Raw genomic sequence first — 20693 nt, 5'->3', positions numbered from 1 at the left:
CACTCTGAGTTAAAGGACGTGAAACGGTAGTTAGCACCAAGTATATGAAGAAAGGGTTTATACACCTGAGTTCTTCACCGTGGACATCATCCCATTGTTTTTGTAAAAAAGAAAGATAGGTCTATGCAGATGTGGTGATCACTACAACTGAATGAGGGTCTAGTAGCAAAAATAGTTGGGCTTTCATAAATACAAGGGTACAGAGATGTCGGGCGTATTTTACTTCTATACACGTTGCTATTCTCATTGATGGGATCGCTAATCTCAACAGCAAAAATATCAATGATATTTTGCTGCTATTTTCACTACTTTGTTGAGTAGCAATTGCATTGCATGTAAAGAAAACCTGGGGAAGTCATCAGAAAACTCCCCTTCCCTAGGTCTTTTTTATACAAACAGAAACTGAAAAAAATAAATTAAAACTAGGAAGTGAACATAATGTGTTTTATTTTGCTCGATTGTTAAGGCCTTTGGCCATATATAAAAAAGGTCAAAGGAAGGTATGGCTAATCAGAATCTGGATCGAAATCCTCTAACTCATCTCCATCTTTACTTGCTTTACCCACTTCGTGCTCATAGTCTGAATGATCTCTTCCTCTTATTCCTCATCCTATATACATCCAAACAGGAGTAAGGTAAGTATAAAACAATAAAAAACAACATGTAGATAAGAGAAGGTATTATGTTTTACTTACCTTGTCAGCCTGAGTCCCCAAAATGGACTCCTTCAAATGTACACCTTGCATATGCATCTAAGCCTATGATTGCGGATGGGGGCCTCTATACCCATACACTACAAGGGATCGGGCTCATACCCGCGCTCCTAGCCGCTAAAAATGACTTGTGAAAAAAAGTAGCAAGCCCGTGTATCAGCGCGTGTATAATCGCGGCTAGAGACATGCGTGTAAAAGCGCGTGTATAGGACTGTTCAGACGCACTGATACACAGGCATATACACACGTTCTGTCAGTTTAGCTACGCTTAGATGCGTTGATAGAAGCGTCTATACACGCGTTTTGTCAGTTTAGCTACGCTTATACACGCGTATTTCACAGATTTGGTGCGTCTATACACGCGTGTTTTACAGATTATCTGCGTATATACATGCAACTTTTTGCAGGGTTGACGTGTTTATACACGCAAACAGAGAGCAAAAAAAAAAATCCAGAGAGTGCTATTTGGTACCTGAATGTTGTTCCAGCATTCCAGCACCCAATAACATTGTCTGGATTTTTTTTTTGGGTGCATTGGACCATCCACGAGGAAGATTTAAGACAAGAACGACATGAATGCATACATTGTCTGGATTTTTTTTTTAGGTGCATTGGACCATCCACGAGGAAGATTTAAGACAAGAACGACATGAATGCATACATTGTCAATACACGATTCAAGACAGACATGAATGCAATACTATCGATTCACGATTCAATATTACTATCAAAATTTTATGTGTACACATATATACAAGGAAGTCCATATGTCGAAGTAGCCCATGGCTTCAGGTACAAAAATATATATGCAACCACATCCTCAATATGGAATGTGATACTATAAGTCTGAGTACTACTCAGACCGAGATGATGACTCGCTGCTCCCTCCATGCTCAGATGAGCTCACATCGGTCGGAATGTCCGATGAGTAGTGCTCACGTCCACCCTGCAGTGGCCGTGGGTGGATCATCAGCAGCTTGTGCCTATTCAAGTAATATATAGTATATAAGTATATATATATGTAATTCAATAAACCAAAATCATTTGTTTAGAGTTTTCAAGTACCTGTTGACCGTATGGTCTCATGGCCATCTCAAACTGCGCATCCGTAATACGTCCCTCGGCTCTGAAGGGGGCCCATGTGTCACGTCTGCTATGGCAGCGAGCATACCCAGTATCGTGGGCTATGGGATTCCTCCCCGTAACCTGTCGGTGTATCATAATCAACACAATTTGTAAGATTAAAATAATCATAGAATCAATGAATTAAGTAAACAATCAAATAAAGTGGCAAGATACTTACGAACTCTGCCTCCCATGACTCGACGCCGCCAGATCCGAAATGCGAAGATCCAATGGTCTCCATCTTGATCCGTCGTGCCTCCACATGCTGCCTGCTCTTCACGCCACCCTCTGCTCGTTTCTTTGCCTCCTTCCACTCGCGTTTGTGCGCAGTGGTAGGTTTCTCGGTAGGATAGCCACCCGCAGCTACATTTAGCCCATCATCGTACGCGAGTTTTTTAAGGTGAGATCTTTTATTACTTAAGATCTCCCTTATTCGCGTCCTTCCCCATACATCTGAGAATGTCGCATGTGGGGGATTGGGGTACCGACTATGTACAGCCTCTATCACCTCCCCAACTAATCGGCTATTTTGATCTTTAAATCTAATAAATCAATTTCTATACAAGTTTGATACTACCCCATGCATGTACTCTATTACCTCTTTCCCCCTCGCATCCATCACTATCCGGCCCCTATCCGTCACATCATAGCAGATCACTCCCTCCACCTCTCTCATCTCCTCCTCATCCTCACTGTCTCCTCTAACTCTTCTCTCTCTATCTCCTCTCTCACCGTGTGCCCTACTACCTCCCCCACCAAAGCACCCACCGCATCCTCCACTCCCACTCTTTCTACTGCTTTCTACAGGTGGAGTCACGACTGGGGGATTGTCTACGTGACAGTGGCTGTGAGCCCTGACGTGACGGTGGCTCTGAGGGAGTACGTGATGGTGGCTGTGAGCCCTGACGTGACCGTGCTTGTTGTTGGGAGGGTGTGCATGAGTGTGTCTGGGACGAGGTATGTCTCCTCGGTGGGTGTGGAAGAGGAGAAGCTGCATGCCATCTCGTCGGACTCGTAGGCATAGACGGCACAGTGGAGTGCCCTGGATACTCGCGGTAGGGGTATAGACACCAGGCATGGAAGGAGGGGGATGGGCATACATGTACTCTGTAAGCTCAACTGGACCAGGATGGCGCCCAAAATGATTTAGCATCTCCATCAGCCAGTTGTTGTACGCAAATGGATCGGATGAAGAACCTGGATCCATAAAGAATCTGCAAAAATAAAAGTATATACATGATTGCATCAAAGAACAAATGCAAGCTAGCACATATGATTTTCCACCATCAAACTGACATCACTATCTAGAGAATTCACATCTTCAACAACACTCAGAACTATAGAGTTATCCTCCTACAACTCTTCAAAAACTACATCACTATCACCACAACATCCATCACCATGACTATCACCATCCTCATGTACATCATGGGCTGTCTCTTGACTCACATTGAGAGATAAGTCATCATGATAGCATACTTGTATTCATCACATAAGCCATAGTTCACCTCCACATTAGTACCAAGTGAATCAGCACAAACATAAATACCATCATTCAAGCCACCTATCAGCTCTAAGACCATAGAATGGGGTAAACACAGTCGCTCGCATGTATACACCCGTCCAGAAACGCGTGTATACACCCATCAAAAAATGCGTGTATATGCGTGTGAACCGTCTGTGCAGACATGATACACGCAGACATACACACGTTCCTACACGCGGCTTGCGATTTTTTTTTTTTGAAAGCGATCGACCTCCGACAAATCGTCCTTATAAAAGGCCCACTGTCGCCCTGTCACAATCGTTCACCAGATGGCAACCAGAGAAGGAGAAGGACGGAGACAAACCCATAAAGGAAAGAGACAATAGCATAAACAAATCTGAGGAAAGAGAAGAGACAGGGCAAAGGACAAACTGACTCACCTCTGAAAAAGTGAGTCTTCTTTTTGGTCGGTTTCCTTCACCCGTGTGTGCTCCTTGTCTGCTCCTTGCACTTAGGTTTAGTGCTCTGTTGAAAGAGGCGACGACAAAGGAGAGCAGATCTATTTTTTGAAAATATTTATTTGGGGAAGGTGGGTTATTTTTAGGTTGAACAGGTCGTCGCGTGTAGAAACGCGTGTATTTTCACGTTTATAATAAATCAGCCGCGTTTATACACGCGATTTTTAGGATGTAGCCGCGTTCATACACGCGATTTTCAGGATGTAGCCGCGTTAATACACGCAATTTTTAGGATGTAGCCGCATTAATACACGTGATTTTTAGGATGTAGCCACGTTAATACACGCGATTTTTATACTTTCATTAAAAACTGATTATGATTTTGTGTTTTCTAGTTTGTACATAGGATATCATCAACCTCCTCAAGCAGTTCTGGTGAGGATGAGACAATGCGTCATCGTAATCGCGATGTGTGGTTGGGACAAAGGATCAAGTGTATGTGTAATCGATGTCAAGGATGCATTGTACGAGCACGTCGAATTACCTTGAATCACATCTCCATGTATGGAGAATGGAATCAAACATGTTTAGAGGTGAGTAGATGTAAATTGATAGTATTCAAATGACTCATGGTATCCAAATTAAATTAATGGAGTTGTAATATATATACTCTAATTGAAGCAGGATGCAGTACCACATCCTAACATGGTGCCCTACGCGCGGCGAGAGCACACAAAGCATCGACGAGATGATGTTGGAGCTTCGGGATCTATTGTTAGAGATGAGTGGGAAAGGGATGACAATAGCCCTACACCCCACGAAGTTGTGGAAGAGGAAGTGTTTGATGATATGGTGCGGTATCTTTTTAAGGATGATCCCAAAGGTATGGACAACGATGATATGGAACAAGAGTATCTTTACAAGGCTTCATCGACACCGGTTTTTGAAGGGTGCACATTCTCTATTTTACGTGCTTCACTTGAACTACTCAATATACAAATAGTTTATGGATGGAGCAATGCAAGTCTTGATGCATTATTGAAGTAAGCATTCTAACTTGCAAATTTGAATTAGTGTTTTAGGGTATAAGGTTTAAGACTAATTGATGATATTGGATGCAGGCTATTATCAAACATGCTTCCAAAGGGAAATAGACTACCCACCTCAAGAGACATAGCGAGGCGCTATGTGACATCTCTTGGAGGATTGGATTATGATTGCATACATGCATGCGTCAATGATTGCATTCTCTTTCGTGGGATGCATAAGGAGGCTCGACATTGTCCCACTTGTGGTGAAGCAAGGTATAGAACAGATGTGAAGAGTTTTGATGTACCTCGTAAAGTCTTGCGACACTTTCCTATAATTCCTCACATCAAACACATGTTCAAGTGCAAATCCATAGCAGAGCTCATGTCATGGCATTCCTCACATCGATCGGATGATGGCATCAATTAAAACACGACACATGTCTCCCAAGCCGAAAGCGACATATCTTGAACGAGATACCAACTTACTCCACGCTAGTAGGTCCAGGTGTCAAGTTACCATCCATGTCACCACCCGTACATGTAACCACCACCACACTATCTCGATCAAGATATTCATGCCACTCGGATCCACATCAATGCCACTGTGGATCCCCCTAGACATCCTCCTCAAATGTACATTCTGCATATTTAATCATCCCATCTCCATTGTCTACATATCTCAAATGAGATACATAAATATAATCTCGACCATTGAAATACCTCGTTCAAGGTATAGAGATGCAATCTCATCCATCCACATATCTCGTTCGAGGTATAGAGATGCAATCTCATCCATCCACATATCTCATTCGAGGTATAGGGATGAAATCAAGACCGTTAAAAAACCTCAAACAAGGTACATCTATAGAATCTTACCCATCAATTCACGCACATTTGAAGATACAATCCCAGCCGTTTACATATCTCGATCGAGGTATTAAATGAATCTCGATCGTCAAACATACCTCAATCGTGGGTAATGACTTAAAATCTAAGCCATTAATGTACCTCGAAAACGAGGTACTAAATTCAAATTGTAGTCGTCGATCCTTCACCAACCCTAAAATTAAGTGCATATCTTGGTCGTTCATCTCACTAACCCTAAAATCGAGAGCGTACATCTTGCAAACCCTAAAGTGCATGATGCCACCGAACCTCATTCAAGGTTATAAAACCAGAATTTTTTTTCCCCTCATTGTCTCACAAGTTGTTTTCTTTTTCCTTGCTTTCTTGATTTGGATTAGCATTAGTGGGCCCATTAGCATTGTTTTATAGCTTCATTAGTGCTACTTAGCACTAAGCATTGGACCTTACACATTGGACCTTTGTGTTAGGCTTAGGTTTTAGCATGGAGTCATGTGAGGAGGGCCACGACGAGGGCTGCTCGTCTATTTTGGACCTCATCGGCGGACATAGACCACGAGTTAGCTGCTATCTGTAGGAGTGCTAGACAACATTACATATCGTGGCAGACTTGGAGGTGATGCTATCGTCCCTTCGTAGCCTTCATGATATTGTTTATGTAGATGAGTGGATAGCTCACCATCGCACTGCTCCTGTGTCACATGGCCTGACATATCATCAGGTCTGTGACCTTAGTCCGATTAGGCATGGAGCCTACTTAGATCTTTTCTTCGATAGCCGTGGAATGAGGCCTAGGATGGGTAAGCCCCTTACTATTTCGCGGTGTTTGCATTCTCGTATGGCGGCACATATCTATAGTTTATATATTGCCGCATATGGGAGGATGTCGGAACAACAGCCGGATTTCCATATACTTCGCAAAGCAATTATATGCAGAGTTTGTCTTAGGGGAGGAGGTGGATTACACTGGCCATCGACCTGGTGGTGGTGCTGGACAAGGTTGTCTCTAGGACTGGGTAGGCGGCCTCCACCAGCCCTTCGTGTAGCTCCTATAGATCTGGCATTTGTGCCTATGTTGACGGTCGAGGCTCTTGGAACCCAAGTTGGCATCAACGTACGGAATACCATGGAGAGCATCCAACATGTGGTGCGCTTGTTCTACGATCGATACTGGCGATAGATATCGAGGTATTTACACATTTATTACTTCTTAAGTTTTTTTAGTTATTTATTCACATGTTTATATGTACTTTTCTATATTTTTACATGAGCAGCATGGTTGATTGTTTCACATAGGTCACACACCTACCACCACTGAGAGACTCACTCACGAGTTGGGAGAGGCGAGAGCAAAGATTGACCGCCTTAGAGCTACATTGCAAGAACAACAGAGGTAGCTACTGTAGAGGCACGGCATGCGAGAGAGTCTGACATCCAGCAGGTAGGCCTCTCTTATACATAAAAGAGTTATAATTAAGGTCCTAAGTTATAAATTTCTTTAAGTAATACCTAATGAGAGAGACTAATCAATTATTTTTATGCTTTACTTTTTGCGTAGGCTCAGACTGAGATACGGAGCTCTAGAGCTAAGGCGCAGCACCACATGATTATGGAGCGGATTGCAAAGTTAAGGATAGAGCAGTTGATGTTATATGTTTGGGAGTTCCGCAGATCCTTAGACGTGACAGTGCCTTACTTGCCTCTATATCCACGGCCTATTACAGAGGTTTTTTGACGACCTCTCCCTCAGGATGCACCACCATTCCTCCATGATGCCTATTGCGCTCTTTGTATTGAGGACATTGACAGTACTAGTGGTGGATATGCTCTGGGATGTGGACATTTTTTCCATTTGTCTTGCATCACCTAGGCGCTAGTATGCTTCTCAGCATGTCCCTAGACCTAGCGACATACGGAGTTTTGGGCATTGACGATCTTCACCCAGGCTTCGCTTGAGTAGATGCTAGGACTGGCAAGCCTCTTGATTTTACCTCAACTACTCACTTGGGACTCGACGCCGTCGATGACAAAGTTCAGGAGCCTTAGGTGCCTCCAGAGATTGAGTGGAGTGCACACGAGTTTGATGCATACCAAAGAGTCCTTCACAAGAGCTAAATCACAACATAGGGGTGTGTGGGTGGTGTTGGTCCTAGTGGCACCTCAGGTGATGGTGCTAGTAGCAATGCTCCTTCTCATGAGCAGCATGTCCTTATAGAAGAGGAGGAGCTTACACGCGTAGAGTGGTAGGCACATACCATTGCTGATTACAGATTTTGGGGTTATAGACAGAGACGTCTTGCAGTAGCACGACGTAGAGAGAGGGAGAGGTCTATAGCAGCTTATGGGACTTGAGCTCCTGAGTACACCAGCACCAGCTCATGATCCTACCTTTGAGGCAGACCTCCTCGTAGATATTCGATGACCCCTATAGCCGGCACAGCCTCCTCAATGTGCATAGCAGCCTCGACGTGCACGTCGACCAGCAATCAGAGATGAGAATTTTAATTCGCTAGGTAGCTCGACTAGCTAGGCTAGCTCTTTTACATTATACTTAGATTTATGGGCAGTGACTAACCTCAGACTAGATGGGGTAGCTCATTTTCATTATGCCTTGATCTTTTGAGTTAGTGGCTAAACCCATAGTAGCTGGGTTAGCTCACATTCTGATGTACTTATTTGATGTTTATATCATTATGAGTTTCTTCATTATTGAGTATCATTACATTTTAGTTAATGTTCATGGTTTTTTATTTTTTTAACACTTTGGCTATCATATTTTTTGTTGAAAATCCCCATGCCGTTGTACCCAAACATGCTCTGATCGGGACCAAACTTTTTAAGCATGTGGGGGGGCATCCCCACATGCTTGCAAAGTTTGGTCACCATCAGAGCATGTTTGGGTTAGTAATTAGCGCCCAGTGTGGATTTTTCAAGTCTCTTGGAGCTTAAGAGGTCATGGAAAATCCAAGTCTTCCCCATACAATCATTCCCAAACATGCTCTGATGGGGACCAAACTTTGTAAGCATGTGGGGGGCCCACCCCCACATGCTTGCAAAGTTTGGTCATGATCGGAGCATGTTTGGGTTATTAATTAGTGCCCGGTGCGGATTTCTCAAGTCTCTTGGTGCTTAAGAGGCCATGGAAAATCCATATCTTCCCCATACCATCATACCTGTAACATACCTCCGCGATTAACCAAGTTATGATTAAAGATAATGCTAAGTTTTGGATGCTACAGATATCACTAAATGAATTCCAACAGGTTTTCAGTGTTTTTTCTGTAGTAAAGATTCTAAGTGTTAAAATTAAGTAAAAATTCAAGATTGAGTTTTCAATTATTTAGCATACTCAAAGGAAGCCTTTAAGTGTGTAGATGGACATCCAAATCGAAATTTGATAAAAAAGTAAAACGTGTCCTATTTTTGGAGTCGACTTTCACATAGATGAGATTTTAGTAGATTTTAGGTTGTAGACCACATGCGTTCTAGTAATTTTAAGTATCCACACAACTAGTATCTGATAATTGTACGTGAAGTTATACCTGTTGCTGCAGAGTACAGCCCTGAGGACAATAGATGTGAGAGGCTTGCCAAATCTACAAGTAGCTCTTCCACAACTTCTGGAGAGTAGACATGGATTCCCAATCAATCAAGACATCAGCAAATATATCAAGGAAGTACACAAACACTCTTTCTATTATTTTTCTTTAAATTCTTTTGAGAATAAATAAATATATCGATAAGCGTGTATATAGGAGAATCAGATTCGATGAATGGCATGCTTAACCATGGCAAGGATGGGGAAAGTTTGTTTGAGATTCTATGATTTTTTGCATATGTGATAAGAATCTTGGAAATGGCATGCATGCTTATTTTGCTATTTAAGAAGGTTGATTTGATTGTGTTGCTATGTGGAAATAGCACGATTAAGTGACTTTAATGTTTTCTTAGACTAAGTTGTACGATTAAGATATGGCTAGATTATGGGACCATCAAAGTTGGTATCAGAGCAGCATAGGTTGGGTAGTCTGCACTTAATTGCGGATGTTGCAGGTCTTGGATGATTAATATTATTAATTTCTTTTTCTGTAATATAGCTAGAAGTTTATTTTCTTTGAAAAAGCTTTTTCAATTTTATTTTATAGTCACAAGATGGCTTACAAATTCATTTTATGATGAGAAGAAAAATTTTATGCAGAATAAAAGAATGCAAATAGGTCACATATTTGTTCCCAGAGATGATAGAAAAGGAGATCAAAAAACAAGGCAAAATATACGAGAGAATATACGTGTATTTTCAAGTAATGACAACACTCGTGGAGAAAGAGAAAAAGTTCTACAATTGTGACCGAGGAGATTGAAGAATATGCACATGTCAATGTTGCTATTTATACAGGTAAGGTAAAAAACCAAGATTCAATTATTAAAATTTCTATCAAGATTGCGAATAGTGTATTTCAAGTGTTGATTGACTCGAGAAGTACCCATAGTATTCATTTACCCATGTGGTAAAATAGTTAGGAATAGCTTAATTTTACCAAAAGAATCTTATGGTAGAGCTTGCTTTGAGAAAGCAATAGACATGTAATGAGTACCTCAAGAATATGCTTTTCGTTCATAGACGACCTCAAGTCAAAAGCTGATTTTCCATGTGTTGGCTTTGGGAAGATATGATGCCATATTAGGGATAGATTGGTTAGTGCCTAGAAGGGCCAAGATATTGTTTCATGAGAAGCGGGTTTGCATGATTGGAGATGATAGTAAGGATTATTACTTATAGGGTCAAAGATGTGATGTAGAATTAAGAATGATATCTACTTTACAACAGAGCATGAAAAGTATTTCATGTAGTATACTATTTTCTCATTAAGTAGTAAATTATCATTGTGAAGTAAATAAGTGTAGATTGGAAAATCTATATCTATTGTGTAGAACGCAAGTCTGTCAGTACAAAGATTATGTAGCCACATTTGTTGTTGTAAAGTTTGAAAGTGTTTCACTTTCTATCTCAATACGAAGACATATGGATTTTTATAGTTTTCTTAAAAGTCAAAAGCATACGACTTGTCAAGTACTATATCAAGTATAATAGCTGAGTAAGAAAAAACTATTTCTCAAGGTCTAATAATTGAGGATAAGATGCTTTTATCATTGAGGATGATGATTTCTTAACGGGGAGATAATGTAACATACCTCAGAGATTAACCAAGTTATGATTAAAGATAATGCTAAGTTTTGGATGCCACAGATTTTAGTAATGAATTCCAGTAGCTTTTCAGTGTTTTTTCTGCAAATAAAGATTCTAAGTGTTAAAAGTAAGTGAAAATTCAAGATTGAGTTTTAAATTATTTAGTACGCTCAAAGGAAGCCTTTAAGTCTATAGATGGACATCCAGATCTAAATTTGATAAAAAAGTAAAACATGGCATATTTTTGAAGACAACTTTCACATACAACAGATTTTAGCGACCCCCGTTGGGTTGTAGACTGCATGAGTTCTGGTAATTTTAAGTATCCACATGACTAGTATATCTGATAACCGTAGACAAAGTTATACCTGTTGCAAATTGTAGCCCTGACAGCAGCAAATCTAAGAGTATAAAAAACATTTCCTTTATGCATCTTTCTATGCATAAAAATCAAATTTAATAAGAATAACACTTTTGTAATTAAAAAAGATTTCCTTTATGCATCTTTCTATGCATAGAAATCAATTTTAAAAAGAATAACACTTTTATAATTAAAAAAAAATCCATTATGCATCTTTCTATGCATAGAAATCAATTTTAATAAGAATAACACCTTTATAATTAAAGAAATTCCTTTATGCATCTTTCTATGCATAGAAATCAATTTTAATAAGAATAAAACTTTTATAATTAAAGAAATTCCTTTATGCATCTTTCTATGCATAGAAATCAATTTTAATAAGAATAACACTTTTATAATTTAACAAATTCCATTATGCATCTTTCTATGCATAAAAATCAAATTTAATAAGAAAAACACTTTTATAATTAAAAAATTTCCTTTATGCATCTTTCTATGCATAGAAATTAATTTTAATAAGAATAATACTTTTATAATTAAAAAATTCCTTTATGCATCTTTCTATGCATAGAAATTAATTTCAATAAGAATAACACTTTTATAATTAAAAAAATTCCATGATACATCTTTCTATGCATAGAAATCAATTTTAATAAGAATAACACTTTTAAAATAAAAAATTCCTTTATGCATCTTTCTATGCATAGAAATCAATTTTAATAAGAATAACACTTTTATAATAAAAAAATCCATTATGCATCTTTCTATGCATAGAAATCAATTTTAATAAGAATAACACTTATATAAAAAATTTCATTATGCATCTTTCTATGCATAGAAATCAATTTTAATAAGAATAACACTTTTATAATAAAAAAAATTCCTTTATGCATCTTTCTATGCATAGAAATCAATTTTAATAAAAATAACACTTTTATAATTAAACAAATTACATTATGCATCTGCATAGAAATCAAATTGAATAAGAATAACACTTTTATAATAAAAAAAATTTCTTTATGCATCTTTCTATGCATAGAAATCAATTTTAATAAGAATAACACTTTTATAATTAAAAAATTCCTTTATGCATCCTTCTATGCATAGAAATCAATTTTAATAAGAATAACACTTTTATAATAAAAAAATTCCATAGCCGTTGATTCTTTTCCATAGAGCAAGAATATCGGGGATTTACTTCATCTATCGTACATAACAGCGTTGAGTCTCAATTTAGAATCCATCAAACGAGCCTAACCCCATCCAATCCCATGGGTTACAACCACTGTAGTGATAGGATCCATTTAGGAATTTGGTTATGTTTTACCTCGGGTGCCATGGAAAAGAGTTCCCAGGCCCCATGGCCGACGCATCTAGCAAACTTTAAGATAGTCAAACCACTTACACACCCAATATGAAATTGCCTGTTTCACAGATTCAGTTGTCTTTAAAACAATCTTTTAATGAAACCATAGTATCACTGATCATAATCCTCCAAAATATCTAGCTTGAATTCCAATTTACAATCATTCCTTCATCGATGTACCTATGGCATCATTGGCAACCAGAACACTCACCACCACCTGTTCAGTCAAGGGCCTTTTCAATAGTTCTTCCTAGCTCATAGTACTTGAAAATATATTCACGTAAGAAAATCTAAATGGACTCTCCATTGAAGATCAGCAAGATCAACCAACAGATTCATATAAAAGAGCCATGGACTCATCCGTTGAAGACCAGCAAGGCCAATCAACTAGATCCATGCTCGAGTTCAGAAAACAACTCTAACACGTTATTCCATTTTCTTCCTCAATGCACGTGTGGGTATCTTTGGTGACCCAGAGCCCAAAAACCATATGGTGAGCACCCTCTAGGCTCCTTCTCGCAGGCCACCTATAGCACTTCACTCATAGGCTGCTTCCTTGGTCCCTCATCCATCGTACCAAAAGCTAACCATTTAGATCAAACTAAGGCTAGTCAAGACCCCGACTGACCTTGCTACTACAGGAGACGTCCTCCATTGACTCTTCGTCAGCTCTTGCAACTTTATCACTTATGTCTCCACCACGACCTCATTTACGAGATGGTCAAAATGCTTCCCTAACATTCTTGACATAAAACACTCATTTAAAAACAGGTTTCATAAATACAGTTTCTAACGAACTCTCATCTTTCCACATTGTTCCACATCATTTTTCGTTATTCCACATTCTTCTACAACAATCCACATTGCTTATTCCACATCCAGTCATATGTATTCCCATCGTCCTTTATCCATTCTCATCCAATCACATCATATTACATCTCATCACATCTATCCTCATCACAATATATCCACATCACATCTCATCCATTCATATCACATCACAGCCATCTACATTTATTCAGATCCACATAACATCCACATATCATCACATCACGTTCATATCTATTTACATCACTTCACATCTATTCACATCCATTCACATCTACCCAAGTCCATATCACATCACATCTCATCTATCCACATCATATCTCATCCATTCATATCTAACCAGATCCACATTATATTACATCCATTCACATCTCATTACATCACATTCACATCTCACCACATCCACTCACATCTCATCACACCCAACCATAATTATGATTATCCCACTAGATTAAGCTAATTTCAACATTCCTCTTTTTCCAATTTGTTACGATAATCCATTTCTCATTTAGAATGAGTTAAAGTAGTTTTTTAACTGCTCACATAAATAATCTAAAAGAATTAACCATTATTTTAATAGCACAAAATCATGAAAATATCATTCTCTTAATCTCTAGCTCATCAAGCCTAGAGTTTAGTTTTGAAATAAGAGATTATCTTTTAGAAACATTCTTTTGTTAAAGAATCAGCCACATAGATGACTATTCTTTTTGAGAGAGAGATTTACTAAAGAAAACATTACAAATAAGCATCAAGAATAACTTTCTCTTAATTAAACATTAATATTATTAGGGAAAGCTTAATTTGAATTAAAACAATCATATGGAAAGCTTCTCAAGCTTGAGAGGGGTTGAGAAGAAGAAAGTCATTGAGAAAAATTAGAAAAAACCATATAAATCATTCTTACCTTTAAGATTGGCTTGAATCTTTCCTTTAGTAGTGAATCCCCCAACCAATCAATTGGTTAGCAAGAGGAGAAGAGAAGTCCAAGAGTTGTTGAAGAGAGAGAGAAGCTCCAAGCTCCCCAAAAGTAGAGGAAAATTAAGGGATAATAGAAAATATAATTATTATAATACTGGCATGGTATAGCTCAAGGATGAGAATACAAAGGAATTAGAGTCTATTTATAGGTGAGGGAGGGCACTAACCAAGTCCAACTGGGTTCTAGAATTTTCTAGCTTCGATTTGACTCAATTTGGACAAGATTTGGACCAATTTGTCTCCCTTTTTGATCTAGTTTGTTCTAGGAGAGAGAAGAGAGAAAAATATCACATTTTTTGGATTAAAAAACTCAAGTAATCATGAAGAAAAAGGTGCCTCCTTGATGTGGCATTCTCTCCTTATTTATTGAGGTGTCAAAAATGCATCATTTCCTCTAAATATCTCTTTTTTTAACTAATATCTCTTAATTTTTAACTAATAAACCTTGTACTCAGTCAACTCTTCATCTTATGTGAGCATTTACTCATTTTTTAGGTATTTTATTTTATTCTTTGGATTTATCTCATCCCAACACTTGGATTAATTCTGATGGCCCATAGGAACCTTAATTGGACCATAATCCAAAAAATTTATTTTATTTTATTCTTTGGATTTATCTTATCCCAACACTTGGATTAATTCTATTGGCCCATAGAAACCTTAATTCTATTGACCCATAGGAACCTTAATTGGACCATAATCTAAATTTTTTTTAAAATATGGACCCTTAGGCGAAGGTCCTCAATACACATTTTTAGTTGATTCCTAATGCACAATAGATAATCTATTTTAAATTTTTGTTTCAAGGAAATATATTTTAGTCATTAGGAGATTTTTTATATCCAAAAATATCTCAATATTGAATCACCTCTCTCTATAAATTTTCTTCTCTCTAGGAAAAAACATGGGAAAATAATATTTTCTTGCATTCAAAAATAGGGAATGATTACAGGGGATTGAGGTAAAAGCTTATTCATTATTTAGGCTGCGGAGGAATCTTACATGGCTGACATCTACCCATCCGGCGTTTGGCACTGTGAACTTATTGTCACAATTGAGTGACCCATGATCGAAAGCCATAGGATCCACCATGTAAGATGGGCCTTCGATAATGTTGACTTGAAGACATGAAGTCATATCAAGACCACATGTATCCTCCTTCATATCTTTTACAACTAGGTCCATACCTCTCACAAGATCATGACGATGAATATCTAGAAGCTTTGAAAAATTTGAGTGAGCAAACCAATGATGCCATAGCTTACAATCTAGATCTCCTAGAGCTGTAACAACATTTGCAACATCCTCATTCAATGAAAGTTTAAAGAGATTACCATGTCGAGGAGCAACCGCAATAGTGGTGCCATCCTTTTCGATGTGACAGTTTGTATTATCAAATCCAACAAATAGACCAAGATCCACAAGCCGCACAACAGAAAGTAAGTTTCTTTGTAAATCAGGAACATATTAAACTCCTCGCAATATTTTGGTTGAGGAAGAAGTTCCCAAATACAAGTCGCCCCAATACCCATTACTTGGCAAGTTGTATTATCAGCAAGATAAACCACTTTCTTGATAGGAATTGGATGATAATTGTGTAACCATTGCAATTGATATAACATGTTGCCCAGTAGCACCAGAATCAACAATAAAGAGAGAACCATCACGAACATGTAGTACCTTTTCTGGAGAGACATTATAATGAACCAAATTAGCCTCTTGATGAACATTGTCTTCATCATGAGGATTTTGTTGAGTAGCATAAGCTTGACTTCGAGCTTCAGATGTCATAACGCCTCTTGAAGCATCGACTAGATGAATGCCTTGTGCTCCCACAATATTCACAGGTTGTAGAAGAGGAAGAACCCCTTGATAAATGAGGTTGCTTATTTGTACTACCATGTTCTTCATCGTACTCTCGTGCCCAACATTCAGATACCAAGTGATCGTTTCATGAGTTACCGCCGACGTCTGATGATCATGACACTGAGAATATTCAATCAAAGAAATACATGTATGCTCAAAGTCAATTCCATCCTTGTTAGATAATATAGTGACAATATTATCATACAAAGGATTCTTCACCATATCAAGAAGGTGTGTAACCAATTGAGTTCGAGGAATAGGATCCCCTGCAGCAGTAGAAAGTTGATTCATAATACCTTTGAATGATTCAATGTGACTAGACATGGATGTACTTGCCTTGAATTGAAGCTCGCCCAGAAGATTACGGAGATACAGAATCTCTGTAACAGTTTTTTTCTCAAGCTTAGTGATAAGATAGTCCCATCATATAGCATATGACGTGGATAATGGATAAACATCTAGCATGAGTGAATTGTTAAGGGTAGTTAGTATATACCGATGAGTAGCCTCATCACAACGAATCTAGTGTGAATGATCAATTTTCCACTATTCAAAAATAGGACCTTCGGTAATAATAACATTATTTTGAAGTGGATCAATAGGTTGAGGAGGGCATGCAAGAATACCAAGAACAATATCTACCAATTCACTACAAGACAATGCTGCCATACACGCGTTTCATACATGCGATAAATTACGAGCGCGTGTATGGTCGTGCATGTATTTGAATAGAATCGGGCGCGTGTATTTTGGCATTAAAATTCGCATGTATATTTGCATTTATCAGTGCGTGTATAAGCGCGTTTATATACACGTAATAATACACGCATCAATACACGCTGCCATACACGCTTGGTAAAGAAAAACTGAAGAAAATTTGAATTTCTTTACAAAATTAAAAACTATTTTCTTTAAACCATCTCATAGTACATTACAGTATATACCATTACACAATCCCACTGCATGCATTTACAACAATGAAATATATTCAAAAATAAATCATGCATATGAGATGATAATTAAAAGACAACACATACAATAGAAATGTCATCAATTTAGAACGATACAGTGACGGATTGGTTAGGGTTCGATCTCATCTTCAATAAGATCCATCCTTGCCAAACGATCAACATCAATATCCATTTGATCAATTTGTAAGGCTACGATTAAATTTATTCCACTATCGATATTCTGTACTCCATTGATAATGGTATCGATGTCCTGATCATCCTCATCAACATCACCATCATCCTCAATGGTAGGGTCATTCTCATGATCTTGAGAAATGGCACGCTCATCCTCATTATCATGATCATCTCTTATTTCTTGATCATCGATCACAACATCTTCATTGGCATGTTCGACATCATCTTCATTGCGGCTTGTTACATCCTCCATATGCTCCATATCAGTGAATGTATTATACATCACTTTGGAACGTGGTGCAATAGGGATGACGTACCACCATTTAATGTCATGCACCATTGGTAGATAGATAACCTACTCAAATACACATACTACAGTAATTAATTAGCATATCAAAAGTCAAGGGGTACGCGAGCTTAGATATATATGTACATGAAACACATTAGTAAAAAAATGCATACCTGCTCACATTGTTGTGGCAATACGAGCCTATCTTTCTTTGTTTGCCAAAACTTTGTAGAGTCAATAGTTACATAGCCACTTGCATGGCATTTTATCGTTGCATCAGGTCCTTTTTCCACCACGTTCATTTGCCATTTGACATCCAAAACATACACAAAGAAGCGACGAAAGTCAAGCCTAAATATGTCTTGGATTGTGCCACAATAATCATCTATTTTTTCCATTAGCTCCCTCAAAGCTACTAATTTTTCCATTAGAGACTACACAAAACAAGATTGAAAAAACATTACTATACATGTTCATGCCATCTGGAGGAAGAATATTTGTAGACTCCCAAATACGCTTCCAATCTTTTGCACGAAGTGTTTGTGGAGGAATGTTACTCTTACTAGCAACATATTTAGGATGATCTGAGGGGAGAAATCGATGATGATTATCGAATATGGTCTTACACAAACCGTCAGCATACTCATGTACTAACGAAGGGCCACAAACAGGACATGCATGTTTACCCGATGTTTTCAAACCTGTTAAAATATAAATAAAAGTTAGAATAATAAAGTCAATATTTATAATTAATATATATAGCCAATAGTATTAGAGTAGGGAGGTAATTAGAATTCTTACCAGAACAATCGCTGTATCCTGGAAAGTCATGCATTGTCCACATCAACACTGCTTTTAAGTCGAAGTGTCGAGAGGAGGGAGGCCTACTAATGTCCACCACCGCAACACCTCTCCATAGTTCCTCCAACTCATCAATCAACGGTTCAAGATAAACATCCATATGCTTGACTTTATGTTTCCCTGGAATTAGAAGGGATAACATAAGATGTCCCTTCTTGATCGCCATTGATGGTGGAAGGTTGTAATTCACCAACACCACTGGCCACACGCTGTATGCGGTGCTTTTGAAACCAAATGGATTCACTCCATCCATACCTAGGCCAAGTCTCAAGTTTCTGGGCTCTGTTTTAAAGCTGGGCCACTCATCTTCAATATGCTTCCAAGCAGGAGTGTCTGCGGGAATTCTCCACATGCCATTATCCGATCGATGTGAGGAATGCCATGACATGAGCTCTGCTATGGATTTGCACTTGAACATGTGTTTAATGCGAGAAATTATAGGAAAGTGTCGCAAGACTTTAGGAGGTACATCAAAACTCTTCATATCTGTTCTATACCTTGCTTCACCACAAGTGGGACAATGTGGAGCCTCCTTATGCGTCCCACGAAAGAGAATGCAATCATTGATGCATGCATGTATGCGATCATAATCCAATCCTCCAAGAGATGTCACATAGCGCCTCGCTATGTCTCTTGAGGTGGGTAGTCTATTTCCCTTTGGAAGCATGTTTGATAATAGCCTGCATCCAATATCATCAATTATAATTAGTCTTAAATCCTAAACCTTAAACCACTAATTCAAATTTGTAAGTTAGAATGCTTACTTGAATAACGCGTCAAGACTTGCATTGCTCCATCCATAAACTGTTTGTATATTGAGTAGTTCAAGTGAAGCACGTAAAATAGAGAATGTGCACCCTTCAAAAACCGGTGTCGATGAAGCCTTGTAAAGATGCTCTTGTTCCATATCATCGTCGTCCATACCGTTGGGATCATCCTTAAAAAGATTCCGCAACTTCCTCTTCCACAACTTTGTGGGGTGCAGGGCTATTGTCATCCCTTTCCCACTCATCTCTGACAATAGATCCCGAAGCTCCAGCATCATCTCGTCGACGCTTTGCGTGCTCTCGTCGCGCGTAGGGCACCATGTTAGGGTGTGGTACTGCATCCTGCTTCAATTAGAGTTTATATATTACAACTCTATTAATTTAATTTGGATACCATGAGTCATTTGAATACCATCAATTTACATCTACTCACCTCTAAACCTCTTTGATTCCATTCTCCATACATGGAGATGTGATTCAAGGTAATTCGACGTGCTCGTACAATGCATCCTTGACATCGATTACACATACATTTGATCCGTTGTCCCAACCACACATCGCGATTACGATGACGCATTGTCTCATCTTCCCCAGAACTGCTTGAGGAGGTTGATGACATCCTATGTACAAACCAGAAAACACAAAATCATAATATATTTTTAATGAAAGTATAAAAATCGCGTGTATTAACGCGGCTATTTCCTAAAAATTGCGTGTATTAACGCGGCTATTTCTTAAAAATTACGTGTATTAACGCGGCTATTTCCTAAAAATCGCATGTATTAACGCGGGTAATTTCTGTAAAATGCGTGTATAAACACAGCTAAGTTATCATACACGTGACGATCTGTTTAAACTAAAAATAGGCCGCCTTCCCCAAATAAAGATTTTGAACTAACATATCTGTTCTTTTTCGTTTTCGCCTCTTCCAACAGAAACGAAACCTAAGTGCAAAGAGGGAGCAGAGAAGGAGCACACACAGGAGGAAACCGACCAAGAAAGAAGACTCACTTTTTCAGAGGTGAGTCAGTTTATCCTTTGCCTTGTCTCCTTCCTCGGATTTGTTTATGCTATTTTCTCTTTGCTTTTTGGGTTTGTCTCCGTCCTTTTGCTTCTGTGCACACGATTTTGGGTGAACGATTCTGACAGGGTCGACAGTGGGCCTTTTATAAGAACACATTGTCGGAGGTCGGTCGCTTTCAAATTTTTTTTTGCTTAGGTCGCGTGTAGAAACGCGTGTATAAACGCGTGTATCCTATCTGCACAGACTATTCACATGGATATACACGCGTTTCTGGACGGGTGTATACACGCATTTTTTGACGGGTGTATACACGCGTTTCTGGACGGGTGTATACACGAGA

The 20693-nt window shown here is 38.5% G+C and overlaps 1 protein-coding gene across 1 annotated transcript in view; it reads right to left on the bottom strand.

The window, feature by feature from the left end:
* LOC147633370 (uncharacterized) overlaps positions 1 to 18815 on the bottom strand; it is a 39687-nt gene extending 20872 nt beyond the window's left edge. The window contains exons 1-2 of the mRNA XM_086805725.1: positions 18503 to 18815; positions 18272 to 18402 (exon numbers count right to left, since the gene is read on the bottom strand). Of these exons, the coding sequence (XP_086661851.1) occupies positions 18272 to 18402; positions 18503 to 18815 (444 nt within the window). The remainder of the gene's footprint in view (positions 1 to 18271; positions 18403 to 18502) is intronic.
* Between the last annotated feature and the right edge of the window lie 1878 nt (positions 18816 to 20693).

The sequence above is a fragment of the Cibotium barometz genome, chromosome 12, assembly GCF_041138505.1.
Source record: "Cibotium barometz isolate CiBa-2024 chromosome 12, ASM4113850v1, whole genome shotgun sequence".
NCBI lineage: Eukaryota > Viridiplantae > Streptophyta > Polypodiopsida > Cyatheales > Cibotiaceae > Cibotium > Cibotium barometz.
Note: the sequence above shows the minus strand (reverse complement) of the source record. Positions and strands in the feature narration are given on the sequence as shown.